Raw genomic sequence first — 19,816 nt, forward strand, 5'->3', positions numbered from 1 at the left:
ATTGGCTCCCATCTTCTCAGAATTGGGAATATCAAATTCCAATTATTCCTCAGGAATTGTCTCCCCACCTTTAATGGTGGACTGTTCAGGAGAATGTTTTGAAAGGCCAGCTTCTGTCCTTTCCAGTTCCCAATCAGACTCTATTCACAGATGCCTCCATCCTCGGTAGGGGGTTGTATCTGGAATGTCGTTCAGTATCAGGGGTCTGGAGCCCAGAGTTACTGAAAGAACAAATCAATTTTCTAGAGATGAAAGCAGTTCTTCTGGCAATCTCTCATTTTCAGCTTATTCCTCAAAACAAGTCTCTTGTTCTTGCATCCGACAATACAACGGTTGTTGCTTACTTAAAAAACCAAGGGGGAACTCATTGTTTCAAGCTATTTTTTCTTGCAAAAGAAATTCTTCTTTTTTTGCAATCAACTTCAGCTTCAGCTAGTAGTTCGTCATGTTCCAGGGAAACTCAATGTCTTAGCAGACTCTCTATCTAGAACTCTAGCCCCAGTGAATACAGAATGGGAACTTCTCCAGTCAGTATTTCAAGCAATAACTCTTCATTGGGTGTCTCCTCATGTAGACCTATTTGCAACAAGTCTCAACTTTAAACTTCAGGTGTTCATGCCTCCTGAACCGGACCCAGAAGCTTATGCAGTAGACGCCACGAGTTTTCCTTGGGAAGGAATGTTCGGATATGCATTCCCTCCATTCAGATTTCTGTCAGCAGTTCTTCAGAAGATTGCTTTGGAGCAATGTCTAACCATTCTTATTGCTCCAGCTTGGCCCAGCAAGCTTGGCATCCAGATCTTCTTCAACTGTCTTGTGCTCGTCCACTCTTACTACTGGTAAGACACAATCTTCTTTCCCAGTTCAAGGGCAAGATTCTTCATCCCAATCCAGAGAATCAACATCTTTTCGTGTGGCTTCTCTCAGGGATAGTTTCATAGAGGCTTTTCTGAACGAGCAGCCAGACATCTCTCCCGAGCAGTCAGAGACTCTACCAACATCGTACACGATGCTAAGTGGACAATCTTCAGTAGTTGGTGTAGTGAGAAGGAAATTGATCCTCTCAAAATTACAGTTCAGCAGTTAGCTGAATTTCTTATTTACCTTTTTGAAGATAAAAAATTGTCTCCTTCCACAATTAAATGTTATCGTTCTGCTATTTCCAGAACTATTCACTTGTTTAGTGGTCCTGATTTTGGTAGTAATGAGTACATTTCTCTTTTAGTTAAGAATTTTACTCTTGAACGTCCTAGATAGAAGGTTTTAATTCCTTCTTGGAATTTAAGTTGGGTTTTATCATCTTTAAAAACCTTTCCTTTTGAACCAGCTGAAGAAGTAGATATCAAATTTTTGTCATATAAATGTTGTTTTCTACTGGCATTAGCTTCAGGTAAGAGAAGAAGCGAAATACATGCTCTTTCTACTTCTGATTCATGTCTACGGTTCAATAGAGATAAATCTTCAGTCACTCTTTTAACTGATCCAGCTTTTTTAGCCAAAAATCAGATTCCTAGTAGAGGTTCTGAGCCAATAGTTATACCTTCATTGCCTATTGATACTACTTGTAAACTACTTTGTTCTATCAGAATTTTACTCATTTATTTAAAAAGAACCCATAGTATTAGAGCTAAGACTAATGCTAGGCTGTTTATTCCTATTAAGAAAAATGTTAAAGATTTATCAGTAAAAACATTATCTACCTGGATTTGTAAGACCATTCAGTTAGCTTACAATTCTTCTAGTGAAGAATCTGTCTAGTTTGAACATTAAAGCCCACGATGTTAGAGCTATTTCTACATCTTGTGCACAGTTTAATAATACTTCTTTAGAGGAAGTTTTATCAGCACGTTTCTGGAGAACTGAAAATTCCTTCATTTCTCATTACCTAAGATCATTATCTTCCCAAGCTGAAGGCTTATTTTCATTGGGACCTTTGATAATGGCACAAAAAGTTGTTTTACCTCCTGCATCTTCTGGTTCAGGGGATTCAGCTTTACATTTGATTCTGTGTTTTTTATTAATTTTATAAAACAAATACTTACCGTCATAAATTATAGGTCCCTCCTAGCCTCCCCTTCATCCCCTGTTATTTTTTGTATAGCTTCTTGCTTACTTTTGAAAATGATGGTAAAGTATTTTATTTTATAAAATCCCATTTTACTTTAAAAATGTTAAATTTTAAGCCCTACTTCCTTAAGAGTATAGGTCATAACTTCTGAAATCAATCCTGGTTGGGTATATACACTCCCTAAAGGATAACCCCTACAGCCCACAGTAACCGTATGTTCAAATATATAAAATAAGTCACCAAACAGTATATTGATGTTGCTTCAGTCTGAGATAAAATTCACAATGTGGCATTCCTATATAAACCTTCTGTAGAAATATAAAGTGGCTGTGATAAGTAGTTGCAAAGAAAATTAACAAAAATTTTACAGATGGACAAACAGACCAATGGAGTAAATACCATAAAATGGGATATTTTAGCAATTCTCTGTCAAAACAAACAATCCTTTATCATCCAAGAAGTTGAAACTACCAATGACGCTTTGTTGCTGTTGTTAATCTGGATAAAACAATTGGTCAATTGAATGGTTCTGTAAACATCCAATCCCTGTTGTCTGCCATTCATGATAATTCATTTTTAACACAACTGTAACAGTTTATATGCAAGTCAGTCACATACTACAACATTAAAGTTGCTCGGGTCAACACCTACCAATACGCAATATTGTATTTTTTTAAAAATTTATGCATCGTTTTATTTTGGCACTTTCAAAATAGGAGTAAAAAACAAAAAAACTATGACAAAATATCCCAATTTATGACATATCTCTTGCAAAGTGGTTGGGAAGTTTAATCAAATCTATATTTTAAAGCAATTGCTTGGTATTATTCATGAATGGGTTGGATACCTGTTTTGAAGATCATTCAATTCTGTATTGATTTTTTCAATGTCAACTTCAGTCCAAAGAATATCAAAGTAACCATTGATGACATTCATAACAGTACTGTATAATCCATACAGTTTCTGTAACAAGCCTAATTCTTTCTTAATTCTCATCAGTGTTGGATAGTCAGTTACAGGTAAACCAAATAACTGTTCTCCCGCAGAATAAATTCCATACTTGTTGTATAATTCATCAAACTGGCTCTAAAACAGCAAGAATGGTTACGGGTAAAAGCTTTTAACTAGAGAAGATGTTATTCATTTACCAAAGAAATATAAAAAAGGTAATTCCTTTCTTTAGCAATTGAAACATCTATGGTAAGACCCTTACACAACTATAAATATTATGAGTAAGCTTGCTAAGAAAACAAGCCTTGTTTCAAAAGACTTAAAATATTAAATAAATAATTTTGATTGTTTCCCATCGCAGGCAATAGGCAGCATTCACATCTACATATTAACATATGATGCCTAACCTTAATATAAAACTTCATAAAAAATTCCTTGGTGGTTTAGAAGCTGTGTGGTTAGAACAAAAAAACTGTTAACAGAGATTATCACCCTTTGAATGTTTGGACATTAGTTAATTAAATTCCTTGATATGATGTCTTACCTTCCTAAATATTCATAAAAAATCCTTTGAAGTTATCTAGAAGTAAAAATTCCAAAAACTCCTTGGAGTTATCTAGGAGAAATTACCCTAATGAGATTCAAACATGTACAATCCTTAATTTTGATTATTTACCTTTTGAGATGTCCTATTCTTTCATGCACAGCTACATATAATTCAAAATCTTCCAATAAAATTTCCTTGCAAAGGGGTTTAGGAGTTATGTCAACAGATGAATAGAAATTCATATAACCCCCAAACTTTGTTGACAGGGTATAATTTACGCTATAATTTATGATCTTTGATAAATAAATCTCTATAAAAATATATCAAACAACAATAAATCACAATAAATGAAAATTTGAATGCTATCAGATCAAGGTTTATTTTTTATGCATACATAGAGGCCAAGTAGGTTTTTCTTTTTTTAAACTAACCTGGAATATTTGGAGTCTATCATTTGCCTCATCTGGAGAAATTCCTTCACACATTGGACCTTCCTGTTGCAAAAATAAGCAAATTTATTAAAATACAGTTAAACCTGTCTATAGTGACCTATTAAGGGCCACTGATAAAAAAGTTCATTAAAGGCAGGGAGTCTTTATGCAGAGGTAATCAAGATTTTCAAAACAGAATATATTTCCTTGTGTAGAGTATTGAAAACATGTGTTGTATTTACATATATATTTCATTTTTGATATACTGTTGTATTTGTTACATTTTCCAATATCCCTTTTTTTCTATTACATTTTATAATGTAGTTTTTAAGTACTTTAATGCATGAGTAAGCATTTTCATTACTTAAAAATTAATAATACCAACAATGTTTAAATATTAAACTCTCTCTTTGTCATAAAATTGTCTATTAATTTTACTGAAAATGGATAATGTTTCTTCTGTTAAAATGCTTAGTAAAAAAAAAATATCTTTATTTTAAAATAATTTATCAAGAGGCATTGTTCTCAGTGTTGTTTAACACCTAGAGTTCTTGTTTTCGTAAATTCTGAATTTGTGGTTTCCTGACACCAAATAATTCTGCAACTTTCTTTGCAGGGTACACTAAAATTTTAAATCTTCCAATTTTTTGTTAAGATCCATTACCTTTCTCTTCAAAGAAGCCATTTTTCAAAGATTTTCCTTAGGAATTATGTATATAGTATTCACTTCATGAATGAAGATCATTTTTAACTCAATTTTTCGATTGGTTAATATGAATTTCATTCTTGAAAAATTTGAAAATTGTTTCATTGATTGTCATAAATCCCGTTTCATACGAAATATTGTTTTGAATGAGATAAAAAATGTCAACTTCCAGTTTCATCAAGCAATGAGAAAGTTGCTCTGCACAGGGATTTGCATTCTGGGGATCGGTTTACGATGGTCGTTAGTTATGTTTTACAGGTTGTCTCTACATAAAGGTAAAATGCATGGAAAAGTCCTCGGGATGGATAAGAAAGGTTGCTGTAGGCAGGAGGTTGTTCTAGGGAGGGAGTCGCAAGTACAGGTTTTACGGTAGTTGTAAATTATATGAAGTTAAATGTATAAGTCATGAGAAAAAAATTAATTCAAATTTTTTTTCAATCAAACTATGCAACATCACAGTTTAAAGCCCAAATTAATAATTGTCTGTCAATGACTAATGAATGCCAGTCTTATTAAGTATAATCAACACATCACAAAGTTTTGAGGTGTCTTTACATAGGGGGAATAAGAATCTTACAGTGTCATAAGCTGAAGAAAATTCTCCTGCATCCTTGTGAAATGTTTCTACAGATGTCAAAAGTTCACTTTTGAAGCCAGGTTGGACTCGAACAAGTTCATCTTGAACAAAGTTCTGAAATAAAAAGTAATATTTTTTTTTTTTCAACTTCAGCATGCAGAGAGTATCAAATTAATACTTCAACTATTAATTTGCTATATTATCAGTCAGTAAATATTCATAATTAAGCCAGTGTCCATGATTTCATTTAATCTTACAATCACAGAAACTTATTTTAATTATGTATTCTACCACTTGGTAAAAAGAGCATTTGTTATGAAGTGCCTTGCTGACAAACAGAAGAAAATTGCAAACAAGCATTCTGAGAGTAATGCATGGTAATACAAAGTCCCCTACCTGAAGAAATCTATCTTGAAGAGATATGAATGCAAATTAAATTGTATGCATAATTTGTGAACAAGAAAATTGTAAAAACCGAGACTGTAATAGTTTTTCAAGGCCAATTACTGAGCAAAAATTCAACAAACCAGAACAAAATTCATGCTTGATCTGCAACTTGTCATGGTTAAGCAATGTACAAAACATTTAATGTATATCAGCAATCATGCCCCCCCCCCAAAAAAAAAAAGGAAAACTATGTAATTGCTTGAATTTTCTAAGTTCAAGGGCTGTGTCTCAGCAAAAAATCAACAGACCAAACAAAATTATAACTTCATCAGTAACTTGTCATTGTAAAAGCAAATGACAAAATATTAATTGTATATCTGCAAGCATGATTAAAATAGTGGGGAAAACTGATATGCAGAACGGACAGGGTGCAAAACTTAAGTCCCCTTCAGCCAAAGTTGCCAGTAGGGGACTAATAAAATCAAAAGGGTACTAAAGGAAAGTAGTAAGAATAATGAAATATAAAGTACTATACTTACAGCACTTCTCATTAGCTTCTGAAATGAGTACCTCATTGAATCAACTCTGTCATTCTCTTCTTTTGGAATAGTAACTTCAAAATCATTCAATACTGCATATGACTCCTAAAATGTTAACATCAGACTTAACTATATTTTATCTATAAAACTAGAGGCTCAAGAGAGCCTGAATCGCTCACCTGGTTAACCATTTGCATATTTGAAAAACTTGAGGAATGAGACAGGCTAAGTTAAAATCAACTAAATTGTCAAATGCAGGAAATGCTTTTAATAGCATTTTCATGACCAGAACCAGAATTTTGCTTAAGGCAACATTTTTTGAATTATTTTCTTAAACCTGTCTTCCGACCCTTAAGTTCATAAGGCAGTCATATCTATTCACGGATTAAAAATCACAAGTCATTTTGAGCACAATACACTAAAGAACTATTATTTTCATTCAATGATCTTAAATGGTTTTAGAGAAGATTTTCAAATTTGCACATGCCAAAAATGCCAAAAAAAAAAAATAAAAAAAAATAAAAAAACTGCTCATGGGCCGTAACTCCTACATCAGTTGACAAATTGTTTTGAAAATTTCGGCATAGGTCTGTCTCATGATGCTAAACAATATTACCCATGCAAAAAATTTGCTAAAGGCAACGGTTTTTGAGTTATTTGCAAAAAACTGCCATCTGACCCCTATGTTCTATTTTTAGTAACAATGACCATGTTTTTTCATGGATCAAAAATTCCAACCATCATTTTGTGCAGGACATCTTAAGGAGCAATTATGCTAAGTTTAAAACCTGTCAGTCTAGTAGTTTCATGGAGAAGATTTTTGAAAATTTGTCCACAATGACAACGGACGCCAAGTGATGGCATAAGCTCACTTGGCCTTTCGCCAGGTGAGCTAAAAAGGGCATTAATGGAACATTAAGTGGTACCCCCAATGTTATGGCGAAAAAAAGGGGGATGGCAAAATGTTCAAAATGGCCTAACTAAAAAACTATATTTTTTTTTTCGTTTTCTTGAAAATTTATTTTAACCTTTATTTTATGGTACTAAACAACTGCGAAAACTTTTTAATTCATAGATCTGTCCTTAAGCAATGATCTGGAATCCATGGGGACAGACAGACACGCAATTTTTCAAAGATTATCATATAATACTTCCCCACTTTGTGTGGCAGGGTATAAAACCAAAACTAAAATTTTTTCTATATTTACCTCAATAGGACCAAGGGACATGTCAAGATGAATTTGATTGTTTCTGATATCAGCCAAAGCATTCATTGATTCTCTAACATCCTGTAAATCTCGAATTGGACGTGCCAATCTCTTACTGTAGTCGTCAACAAAGGACAGAACTTCATCCATCTTATTTCTGAATTTATTGTTTAGCTCTTTTCCAAACAGAAGTTTCCAAGCCTTAATCTCAACCCTCAAAGCTAACTTTAATTTTTCTGAGTATACAAATAATATAGAACATTAATTCAAAACAAAATGAAAGAATGGTTGTAACAATATCAATCAAAACTATAGCTTTTTATTGAAATATCTAAGTGCATGTGAAAGGTGTGCAATTAGCTAAAGAATACATTTTATGATAAATAGCTGGTAACATAACAATTACAAGTCATTCAATACCTAAATATCCATGCAAAGACCTATTTCTTTTGCTAATACACAATATTTTGACATTTTCAGTTGTTGTTTACTACTGTTATCAATAAAAAAAAATGTACAGACTATACCATTATGCTCCACTCTACTGTACACACAAGAGTCTGATGTTAATAAAACTCTAAATCTTGAAAAAAAATGACAAGACAAAATCTGTAACAATTCTACACAGTACCTGTAAAAAGTTCTATTGGGCCAACAATTTCAGAAGCTTGGATATCATCTATGTTGTCCTCCAATTTCTTGAACATTGCCAACTTAGCTTTATATTCTGACAGTATTGGATCTGTAGAGGTGAATTCCTTTTAAAAGATAAGCTACACTCAATATCTAAAAGATATCATTACCATGTTATCAACTAGAAATACAGTGAGCAATACTCACATATTGATACTTCCTCAAGCATGCCTCCCATTTTACATCTAAATACCAATGTGATATATGAAACTGCAAAATTCAATCAGATGGAAATGCAAATTAAGAGGTATTATGATGCCAAAAAATATTACAATATAAATTATAATAACAAAGAAAGCACTTCTGGACCTCAGTATGATTAGAATTAAAGAAATAAAAAATGTATACTAATTAACTTTATTCCTAAAAAGTTAGTAACTGTGATTATTGTAACTGTCATTTAGAAACATCATGTACACAGCAGCTGCGACACACAAAACCTAATCATCCTTTGTACAGAAATGAGAAAACATCATATAATCAAACCAGTACTCACAGTAACAGCTTCCTCTCTGTCTTGTTGCCATAGAAATGAGTAATCTGAGTACCTCTGTAAAGCTTCCACTACATCAGATTTTAGTGTACTGATAGCAGAAGACATCATCATTACATACTTGGCTACATCCTTGTTCTCTGCAATACTTTTGTAGAAATTTTTCTTGCCAGAGGGAGTGGTCACATGTACAACCAATTCAGCTAAAGACATAAAAAAACAGTGTATTTAAAGTTTTATTTGAAGTACTTAGTCAGAGATACCTTTACAAAAAGCGGGGAAGCTCTAACAGGGAATAATTTAGGCCAGGGATCTTAGGGTCCTGATGAACTAAAATTGCAATCTAAGCATTTGAAGGCATATTATGGAGCCATAGAAAAAATATCACTTTTTACAAGACATTTTTTACTGGAAGTCTAGCATGAGATCACCTTTCAGATTAAACTTATCAACAGCATTTTCTTTTTTTACAATAACACTAAACTAAACAAGTTTTCATAAATTTGTATTAAAAAATTATGTATTCTTGAGTATCTTCCCTTACTTGCATGAAACAAATAGGTACATCCACTTCATAGATCTGCCACTATTCAACATAATAAAAAAAATCTTTGACCAAAAACAAGGTTTAGAATCTAAAGCTATTACCTGAATAAAGTTTGAAGAGAAGCTACGTATAAGATGAACAAAACTTTATAACATTTTATTGATTTATGTCAATTTCATTTATTTAACACTGCCAACATTTGATTATTGTTCAGCAACAAGCTTTCATCAATTAGCCTAATTATTTACAAAATCCCCCTCCCCAAAAAAAGTGATCTCCTATGACCAATTTTTGATAAAACTTGTTTTATAAGTGGTCCCCCTTAACATATTTCTGTGAAAATAAATCCCACCCAAGTCTTAATTGGTACTAACTATTCACCAAAATTTGAACAAAATCCATAAAAAAGGGGTGGTATCCATGTGTCAAGCCTATTTACTTAGTCCCCCTTCTAAAGGGTTGACCATTTTTTGTAAAAACAATCACAGCCAGGAGTTAAATGCTACTAACCAATCACCAAAGTCAATAAATTAATAATATAAATACAAATCGAGGAAATATACAGGCAAACAACACAGATAATTTTTTAGTAAGTCTTCCTACAAAAAAGTGGTCTCTCTTGACAAATTTCTGTGAAAATCAATCCCACCCAAGCTTTTAATGCTACAAACAACTGACCAAAGATTGAAGAAAAAAAGTTAAAAAATGGAGGTGCTATCCAAGCAACAAGCATTAATCCCCCAAACCTTTAAACCCCAAAAGTGGTCCCCTTGACTAATTTATATTATAATCAATCCCCGCCTGGATTTTAATGATACTAATCATTCACCAAAGTTTGGATGAAATAAATTTAAAAACAGAGACACTATCTAGGCAAACAACCTAAATAATTTAGTGCTAAGTCCAAATGACTGGTTTCTGTGAATCAATCCCATTCCAGTTTTAATTGCTACTAACCATTCCTCAAAGCACAAAGAAAATAAGTAAAACAACAAGGGTCTATCCATGGGAAAACAATTGGTGACTGTGGGGTTTAAAATCTGACCAAAACTTTCTCCAATAGAACACATTCCATAATCATTATCATCAGCACTATACGCATTATCAAGTTAAGTCATAAGAGACAAGGAATTCAACAGTTCTGGATGGATGTTTTAAGAATATTTGTTGGTAAGTGTTAAGATTAATAAATTACAACTTGCACAAAAATCATTAAATGTTTTTTAATAAGAAAGCCATTAATAAATACTGTGATAAATCTAGTTGAAATAGACTTATTGTGGTTTCATTATTACTTGCGGCACATCTATTTTTGTGGTTGATGTGGAACCATGAAATCAAGAATTCAACAAACAATTATCTCAGTGGATGAAGTCAACTAAGTTTGAAAGACTCGGCATCCTACAAGTGTCATTGAGCAAGAAGCCAAAACGAGAGGTCGACATCCTGTCACCCCTTAATTGTTTAATTACACCACAAATCAAGGTAGCAGACTCACACGAAAATCATTTCAACATCTGAAAGTGTCCAGGAAAGGTGTAGTAAGGTGTACAAGTGATAGTTATAAAAATTTAAAGTCTTAGGGTGTATTAAGAAGAAACGAGAAATCTGAGCACTGACTCACTAGTGATACCCAACTTTCAATTACAATATATAAGGAAAATAAACAAAAGTCCTGAGTAAACAGGAAGTTTCCAAAAATGGATGCCACCATATGGCATACCTATAGGAAGAATATGTAAAGTTTCAAGCTCATGTGATGAGTAGTTGCTGAGAAAACTGACAGAAAACATATATAATGGATGGAGACATGTATAAGGGTATAATAGTATACCCCCTCACCTGACAACAGTCAGGAAAACATTTTTTTAACTGATAAAGTTGAAGTATTAGTCTTTTTTTAGTTTTGCACAAAATAACTCCACCTAGATTTACAAAAGTCTTGACAGTCAACACATCTAAGAGTATTACTTCTTCAACACAACCATTTTATCAGGTTATCAGGTAAAATCTGCTTATTGTTGTCAGTGTTTTTATTTCTCAAAAGAATTTGCAGACTTGAAACAATTTCACTGTCTTAGCCTTTAAAATGTATTTAAACAAAACTTTCTTAAGACTATAGGTAAAGCATCCTAATACCCTTCTATACTTGGCGTCACATAAATAAGATACTGTTAAAATATGAATTAGTACAATTTCAACAACTTTATTGACACCTAAATTGTCTTAAATGACTTGCTCATTCGTTTAGCCAAACGGCTTCTCCCCATATATTGAATCATTAAATTCCGGTGAGATATTAATTCTTGGTCCAAAAATTTACATTGTCAAAAATCGCCCATGCTTACAGTGATTGGGTTGCTAGATATTGTTTACGTATAAATGGTTTGTCAAAATACAGAAGAACCCAGAGGTTGATCAAGAAGACGATTGTCACCAGAGTTGGACGGGAACTTACTAACTTAGTTTGTAAACAAATCATCCTGTAGAAACCAACATGGAAGATATTAGTATGGGATTTTCCCATAAGGATTTGTTATGCACAATTTAAGCCAATAGCGACTTGTTGGTACTAACACATTATGCATATATGTGAACTATCTTCAGATTAAATAAAAGAGAAACAACTCTAGTGGTAAGTCCCAACAGTTTCAAAAGTAGAGCTTTAATTTGAAAATGGACTGTATGTGACGTCGAGTATAGACAAGTAGATATATCTTATTTGACGGCCATAGAACGGGCCAAGAGGATCCTTTAAAATAACAGTGTATGACATGCAAATAATAAAAAAAATTACCGATATCTGCAACATTGGCTTGCTTATCATTGCTGTCTTCCCTATCCTGTCCCCACTGGTAAACACCTTTACTAATTTCTAAGGTACACTGTGTAGCTTTGTTCAATGCCTGCTGAATATCATCTAAACCTGGATGCATAACCTAAAATACAAAACTGACACATGCAGAAACCCAAGTCATACAAATCTCCCTTTAACATTACCATGGTTGAAAGTTGTTTTTCATTGAAATACTGAAATCAGTAGGGAACCAGCTGGGGAAGGGGGGGTCTTGAGACATGCCCCCCATAAATTTTTTTAAAAAATTTAGAAGCATTCTCCTGCATTCTGAGAGCATTTTTGGCATATTCAACACTTTGTCAAGCTTGTCAAAAAATGTACTTTTCTATGGAGGTGTTTTGTGATTTTCTTTTTGGACCTCCTTTGTTGTCCTTTTTGTCAAGCTAGGCCCATCGTCATCGGTTTTTGACATTTTTTTCAAGAGAATTTGTATCACTGTCCAACAGTAGACACTGCATGTTTCACTTATCTCCCGTTGCTTGTTGTTATAAAAATATTGTAAAGATAAACAAATGAACTACAGTAATTAGTGTTTTACAATTGGTATATACGCTCGAGATAATTTGGTTTCTTCTTGATAAACAAATCTGCCTTTTTAACAAAACATTGCAAAAAATTATCTGGATATTGACAAAATGTTATTTATATGTAAAAAAATATGGACCTCTACCCACCACCCACTAAAAAATCCTTGGATTTACACATATCTCAAAAATGGCCTGGGGCCTTTAAAAAAAAAAGAAAGGAATTCTGTCAAAATATGGAAAACTTTCACCCATGCATTACTATGCCAGGCAAGAAATAATATATATAAACATAAGAACTTAGTTAGATTTATCCATTTCATAAAATTATACAAAACATTTTAATGTAATGTATTTGCGAGTTAATTAAGGTAGTACGCTAAAGTGAGTGTCTTTGATGGGTATACATTATGTTTATATGTAATAATAAATGCAATATTTTACCTCCTTCAATTAAAGCTAGCTGGCAAAAGACCTGAGCAAAGTATACTTACAAGTAGAGCTAACTGTATATACAAAATTACTTACTACATTTGGAATGCAAAGTGTAATATCTGCAACAAAGAAAGGAACTCTACTTCCAAGACTGACACCTCCATTACTCTCATCAAAATGTACTGCTCCTCCTCTTCTACCACTGAAAATTAATCTTGAACTATTCAAGAATAATGTCAGATAACAAAAATTATTCAACTGTAATAGATTCTGATAAGTGTTTATTTTTGAAACAGGTCTACATCATAGAAAGAACAATCTTAAAGTATCCATTGAAAAGTGAAATAATACACATCTATTTATTTGACCATACTAAGTGAAAACACACAACTGTTGAGTAAGTCAAGAATCAAGGACACAAAAATATTTGAAATGCAATGGAATCACAGTTCTAGTGTTTATAACACTGTGTCATTTTCATTGTGGATTTGAACTAATGCTCGGTGTACAGAACATACACACTCAGGACACTAATGACAATTACAACAATATGTCTTGATATGATTGCAACCATTACATGTCTGTAGTCATTAGACAATGATATCTCCTATTTGTGGCCCTCTCCATTTTTTTGGCCCAAAAGATCCCATGTGAAAATAATCTGAATGAACACACACACACATATTTAGTGTATACATATATTGTCCCTGCTAAAACCAAGATGATTAATATTAAGGTAACCTTGAAAAGAAACGTCTCCTCATTGTGTCAAGAGAATGTCTGGTGGCTTTCAGGAGAGATTCAACAAGTCTGTGATTAAAGTAATCTTTGAGCTCATCACATGCTTCTCTCACTGACTGTTCATCTGTGCCATCTGAATCTTCAATATTTTGCGGCTCTGATGGTACATCTATGGCAATGATATCACTCTCTTCAATAAAATTAAGACCATATAAGTGATTGTTCGTGTGTAATACTTAAAGGAAATCTTGTACATTTACAGCCAACATAATTATATGAGGCCAGCTGAACAAATGGAGGTTGCAGGAGTAATCAAGGGAACCAAAATTTTAGCGGAAATCAAAAGAATGTAATCCAGGGACCAAGTCCAGACATGTAAAACAGTGGCATAGAACAAAATGATCTTCCTTTAAATTAACAAATGGTGCCCAACCTTTCAACGAAATACGAAATTTCATCTAAATCCATTAAGTGGTAAAGGGGAAGTTTGCTAACAGGATATGTGAACAGCTGAAGTGAAAGGGTGATTCCTATATTTTCCAAAACTTTGATTGAGAGGGAAATTATAAAAAGAATATTTACGAATAGATGTGTCAGAGCTCTGTTCTGATTCTGGTGGCTTCTGTTCCATTTGAGAACGTTGTAAGAATAACATAATTAACTCCTTGACAGCATCTTCAATCACCATACTCATTCTGTTGACATCAGTTGTCATAGCTCCACAATATGCCTAAGAAGACATAAAGATTCAAATATGCCTGTCCTCTCATTGTGTCTACCAAAATGTTAAGAAAACCACCAATATATATGGAAACTTGCAGTGAAAAACTATTAAAGTCAAGAATGGTAGATGAAAAAAAATGGTATCATGGTTTGAATTCTGACTTCAGAATAAAACTGAATTAGTAAAATTGAATTAAAAAATAATAAAGCATGCAGCTTCCACTAAACAGAACAAAAATATTAAAACAAGCAGATTTTTTGGCCAATGAGATCATTTTGGCTTAAAGTATAGTTAACTATCATTGTCTCCAATTGGATGATAACTCATCAAGTCTTCTGTATTTTTAAATGTACAACTTTTTTTTTATCAAAATGATAACTTTCAAAAATATTTTCCTATTCATTAATTTTAAGCAATCAAACCTCCATTTTCTGTAAAAATTCATCCACAGTCCAAGGTGTTTTCTCTGGTAAATCACACAGCAATGTTTCACTTATTTCTGTGAGCATATTGTCAATTCTTGTTTCCTTTATGTCATTCACCTGTAAAGAAATAATTTCATAGCTTTAAAATTACAACAGATTTTGTTATAGGAGTAAATATCAAATTATCAAAACAAATTATAAACCTTGCAATATTTAAATTTCAGCATATACTACCTGCATATAAAGTCAATAAAAAAAATAGGCAAGACCCTCTCCTCAGCCAAGTTTCTAAAGACTTTGAACAAGAATACATAATTGTATATTAATCATAAGTTTGTTATAAATTTACTTTGGGTATAAAACTTCAATGTTCTTATGAGAATATGAAAAAGCCTCTTAAAACACAAAAATAAGGAATGCATGTACAGAAATAAATTTAAAATTAGAACTGCTAGTGAGATCACTGATATCCCCTACTTGCAAAATTCAAAAGCCTTAGTTAGATATGCAAGCATCTGGCAACAACACCCATGTGTTTTGAACATCTACATGTGAAACTGAACCTTCACATAAAAAAACATCAAAATCCATTGAATGATAATAAGAGGACTCGCATAAAAAAGTACTTAGATAGAAGAACAGATTTTGGTTGTGGGTATGGGGTATTAAAATACAGAATTTACAACCATAACAAGTTGATTATGGAATTTCTCACATCGAGTGCAATAAATTTTAGTTTTTGATTGTTAGGCATGCCGAGCTACTCAAACTATAAAATTTATTTCACGAGATGTGAGAAATTCATAATCAACAAGCTTTGAATATAGATTGTTTCTCTAATGCCCTAAAAACGTAAAAAATACCCCAAAATGAAAAGCGCACAAAACATTTATTTTTTATTTGTAGGAAACATGCTGACATCACACAAGCACAAACATTCCAAACAAAAGAAATCAGACAATTTAAAAGGTTTTTTCACTTCAAATCTTCCTGTGTCCCTTCATAATTCTTTTTTAAGGTAAGAAAACACCAAAATTATCTCATTTAACTGAAATATAAGTACAATGGCAATCGAGGTGATTCAAGATGGAGTTCAAGACAATCGATTTCTAAGCCAATTGAACTCTGAGAATAAAAAATTCACTACTGATGAGAACATTTTTTTTTTCACACCGGTCAAGCGGTATGAAAATTGAAGCAAACTTAGAGAATGGTTGTTTATATATCTTTAGTAAATATGTGACCTTCCGTGTTAGTGCATAAGGTTTGACTTAACCCAATATCAACACACAAGAACTTCAAAATTGTCATGGCAAGAAGTAAAAATTTGAATAACTTTGAAAAACTATAAAAATGACCTGTTTGACAACATTCTTGAGTTCGGTCAAGGCTGTTTTTACTTCATCAAAGTAAGTTGGCAGATTTAGAGATGTCCAAGTATGGGAAATGACTCCAGGTCTCATGGCAATATCAACCTACATTAAAATAAAAAAGCAATGACAAAGTCTTGAAATTATTAAGCACTTGTCAGTCTTTAAAGAAAAATATAACTTGGATCATTAGAAGTAAAAGCTGTCTTGCAAGATGGTTACTTTGCACTACAACCTTTAAAATAAAGAGCTGCACTTTAAGTGCATGATACACCTGTTGCCCTTTTAACTTGTCCTAATGCTTTTAATGAATTTATATGACAAACTAGAAATACTGTGAGCACTGTCAAATACCCCCACCATCCCCCCCAAAAAAAAGTAAATAAAAAATGCACAAAAAATTTGGTACTATCAAGGCTACCTCAAGTTTAACTAAGTTCGTTGTCTTGATTTTTCACCCATACATTTCTATCTTATTCAAAACACACTTTTCTGACAAGGTTATCAAGTACCTTTTATATTTATTAGTCGATCATAACAAATGATCTGTTTTCAATGATTTTTCAAAATTTCCTTGGCCCTTTCCACCTTTTTTGTAAAGAGTTAATAACACAGAAACGTAAATTTGACATTTTTACAAATTGGAAGGAAGCTTACTTCAATTGATATGAACAATTCACCAAAGTTTCATAGTTTCATAAAAGTTTATGAAAGTGTTTTTGAGTTATTGTGTGAAAAACTTGAAAATCCCCCTCTTTTTAAGTAAAAAAATTCACAACACAGAAATGAAAAATCTGAAATTCATAAAAATTGAAAGGGAGCTTACTTCAACAAATATAAAGTTGGTGAAAGTGTTTTGGAGTTATTGTCCAAAGTTTGGACGACAGATAGACGGACAATGGTATACCATAATACGTCCCTGTCTTAGATGGGTGTATAAAAAAAAAAATAATAATAATAAAAAAAAAAAAAAAAAGAAAAAAAAGGGGATATTTTTCAGTTAGCTCTAACAACTATAAATTGAAATATTATTAACTAACACTACTTAGAAAGACAAACAGAGAAACCTCAAGACATCCGATGGTAAGATTTGACATTCGCTAACCAGGTTTTGCAAAGTTAAAGAACATTGAAATATTAGTCAAGGGCGTCACAAATTTCCACTTCTTACTTTAAATTTGCCAAATCAGAATGCCCTGCTTGCCAAAACTCCTTTGTATTTCCAAGACATAATAAAATGCTTCATTGTGGTGTCACAAAATGCATGATTTACCTTTAATACCTGTGGGTGAGATAATATTTTTTTTACTGGAATGGCCTGCAAAGATATCTTTTTCAAACTAACTTTTTCTTTAAAGGTACATCTACTTTTTTTTTTTTTAAATTCTTGCCTAAATCTCATTTAAGTATTTTGAAGTGCTAAGACACGAACTGCTTATTTCTAGCTCTATAACTCAAGATAGTTTCCGTTTTCCAAAGGAAAAATTTGTCATGCCCAATGTAACAAAATGGGGGTTTTGGAACCCTGGTGACAACTGTCAATGTACTACAGATATTTCTTTCATTCAGACAAATCCATAATAAGCATACTTTGTTGAATGAATATTGTACAACATTTATTCTGTTAAGAGCAGATATCATAAAGTTCTATAATATTTCTTCAAAATAGAACATCTATTATGTGTCCTAAAATAAATGTAGAAATTCTCACCTTTTTCAGTGTAGGTCCAAACAAAGTTTGGAAAACACCTGGAATTTCTGTTCTAAGTAAATTATACTCATCTAAAAGCATCTGCAATAAAAAAAAAGAGAAACAGTGCTTCCTCATGGGGTTATTGTCAACAATAGCAACAGACCCAGATAAAAACCATATACTTTATCAATTAATGAAAATTGTAGTTTCATTAACCAGGCTATATTTAAATATTGTATGAATTATCTTGATACCTGCATCTGGTTCCTGGAGTCTTTTAGTCTGTCTCTGGCATGCACTAATTTCCTAGCAGCTTCTGGAATATCTAAGTCTAGTTTCATCATGTACTCTGCTTCTTTAATCACTTCAAATATGTAGTGATCAAAATTAACTAAAAGCAAGTTCTGATTATGAGGATGCCTGACTAATACTGGTACTTGTAAATCTGAAAGGCAATTCAAGGTGTGAATGAACAGCTTGACTCAAGCAAATGATAAACTGTCCCAAATTTGGACATTAAAAATAAAAATAAGCTACCATTAACCCTCATAAAAAACTTTTCATAACAAAATTATATCCTAAAATCCCTCATAGTATTCCTGGTTTTGGTGCATGATTATGACATTTGGTCAGATAAGATTGACCATTTAGAGACAAAGACTAATACTACTAATTCTACCTCCAGTAGTTCCAGAAAAAAAATTGAACAATCAATTCACAATGCAAATAGATCTCATTATAATTTAGTGGTAAACTAATCCTGTGTAAGTATGCCATGCAGATGTATGCTGATGGTTTGGAAGAGTCACAATTATTAAAAAAAGTATTGAACTTTGTTTCATTATGTTTTACTCTGTACAAATGATATGTCCAATCATATAGAAACTTACACTGTGTAGCAACCTCAACTGACTTGACCCATGCAGTGTGAAAAAGTATCTCATACTCTACAAGTACTTTAGCAATTCTGTTGTAAGCTCTAACAATTTTCTTTGCTTCTTCTGTTTTAAGGCATGTGGAGTGATTCTGAGGAAAAAAAACAAAGAGATAGTCATTTTTAGTTTCTTTATGATATATTACAAGGTAAATGATGCCTAAGCAGCAAATGCATGATAAATTACACGCTTGTATTTAAAATCTGACAGATAAAAAAGCAAAATAAGTTTATTTAGGCAGTATAAAACAACAACACAGTGAATAACTGTTTAGAATATAGGAGGAAAGTAGAACAAATCTTTAAAAAAATAGGTCTGACAGGAAAAAAAATTATAAAGTCCCAGGGAAATAATTAAAAAACATCAGAAATTAAATCATTTTTGCTGTTACAGTGGAACCTTGATGTGTCAAACTCGGAAAAGTCAAAATCTCAGACAACTCTGAATCATTTGACAGTCCCAGCAACTCCTCTTAATCCAATCTAGTTTTACCCTGATGACTTGAACTATGCTAGTCAACTTCTGCTTAACAAGGTTTGACTGTTTTACCAAACAGAACAATAGAAAACTTACCATGAAAATTGTCATAGGATATTCAATCTTGTGAGACAGCTGCCTAACCCATGTGACTTTACCAGCAACTGGTGGCATATTTCTTGGAATAGGTGGCTCTTCTCTATACTTCATGTAAAGCTGAAATTAAATGTATAAAAGCACATTCTAAAAACAAATAAAACTATCCATATAAAGCTTTTTAATATGAACTCTTAATATTACCAAAACAGTCTTTTGCATTTCTAATCCACAATATAAAAATAACATGTGTTACAATGCCTATTTTGAAAAGATTATATGATATGAATGCATACCATACTAATTTTCTTGAAGTCTTATGCTTGTGGCAATCCAGAACCTGAGTAAAATAGGTGAAGAAAAGAAGACAAGAAATTGTCAATGAAAGACAG

General features: G+C 32.5%; 1 protein-coding gene across 2 annotated transcripts in view; it reads right to left on the reverse strand.

Annotated features, from left to right (window-relative positions):
* LOC148616357 (dynein axonemal heavy chain 8-like) overlaps positions 1–19,816 on the reverse strand; it is a 110,501-nt gene that overhangs the window by 57,468 nt on the left and 33,217 nt on the right. For both annotated transcript variants that reach the window (XR_015922164.1, XM_088583290.1), the window contains exons 15-31: positions 19,425–19,544; positions 18,807–18,942; positions 18,171–18,361; positions 17,935–18,015; positions 16,212–16,328; positions 14,851–14,970; positions 14,287–14,434; positions 13,705–13,894; positions 13,057–13,165; positions 11,945–12,086; positions 8,604–8,803; positions 8,046–8,172; positions 7,415–7,650; positions 6,207–6,311; positions 5,281–5,394; positions 3,998–4,060; positions 2,916–3,154 (exon numbers count right to left, since the gene is read on the reverse strand). Coding sequence is in view for 1 of the 2 variants with exons in the window: in XM_088583290.1 (XP_088439416.1) it covers positions 2,916–3,154; positions 3,998–4,060; positions 5,281–5,394; positions 6,207–6,311; positions 7,415–7,650; positions 8,046–8,172; positions 8,604–8,803; positions 11,945–12,086; positions 13,057–13,165; positions 13,705–13,894; positions 14,287–14,434; positions 14,851–14,970; positions 16,212–16,328; positions 17,935–18,015; positions 18,171–18,361; positions 18,807–18,942; positions 19,425–19,544 (2,438 nt within the window). In the remaining variant the exon portion in view is untranslated. The remainder of the gene's footprint in view (positions 1–2,915; positions 3,155–3,997; positions 4,061–5,280; positions 5,395–6,206; positions 6,312–7,414; positions 7,651–8,045; positions 8,173–8,603; positions 8,804–11,944; positions 12,087–13,056; positions 13,166–13,704; positions 13,895–14,286; positions 14,435–14,850; positions 14,971–16,211; positions 16,329–17,934; positions 18,016–18,170; positions 18,362–18,806; positions 18,943–19,424; positions 19,545–19,816) is intronic.

Source organism: Perna viridis, chromosome 5 (assembly GCF_037379345.1).
Source record: "Perna viridis isolate PV_CMFRI_1.1 ecotype Kerala chromosome 5, ASM3737934v1, whole genome shotgun sequence".
NCBI lineage: Eukaryota > Metazoa > Mollusca > Bivalvia > Mytilida > Mytilidae > Perna > Perna viridis.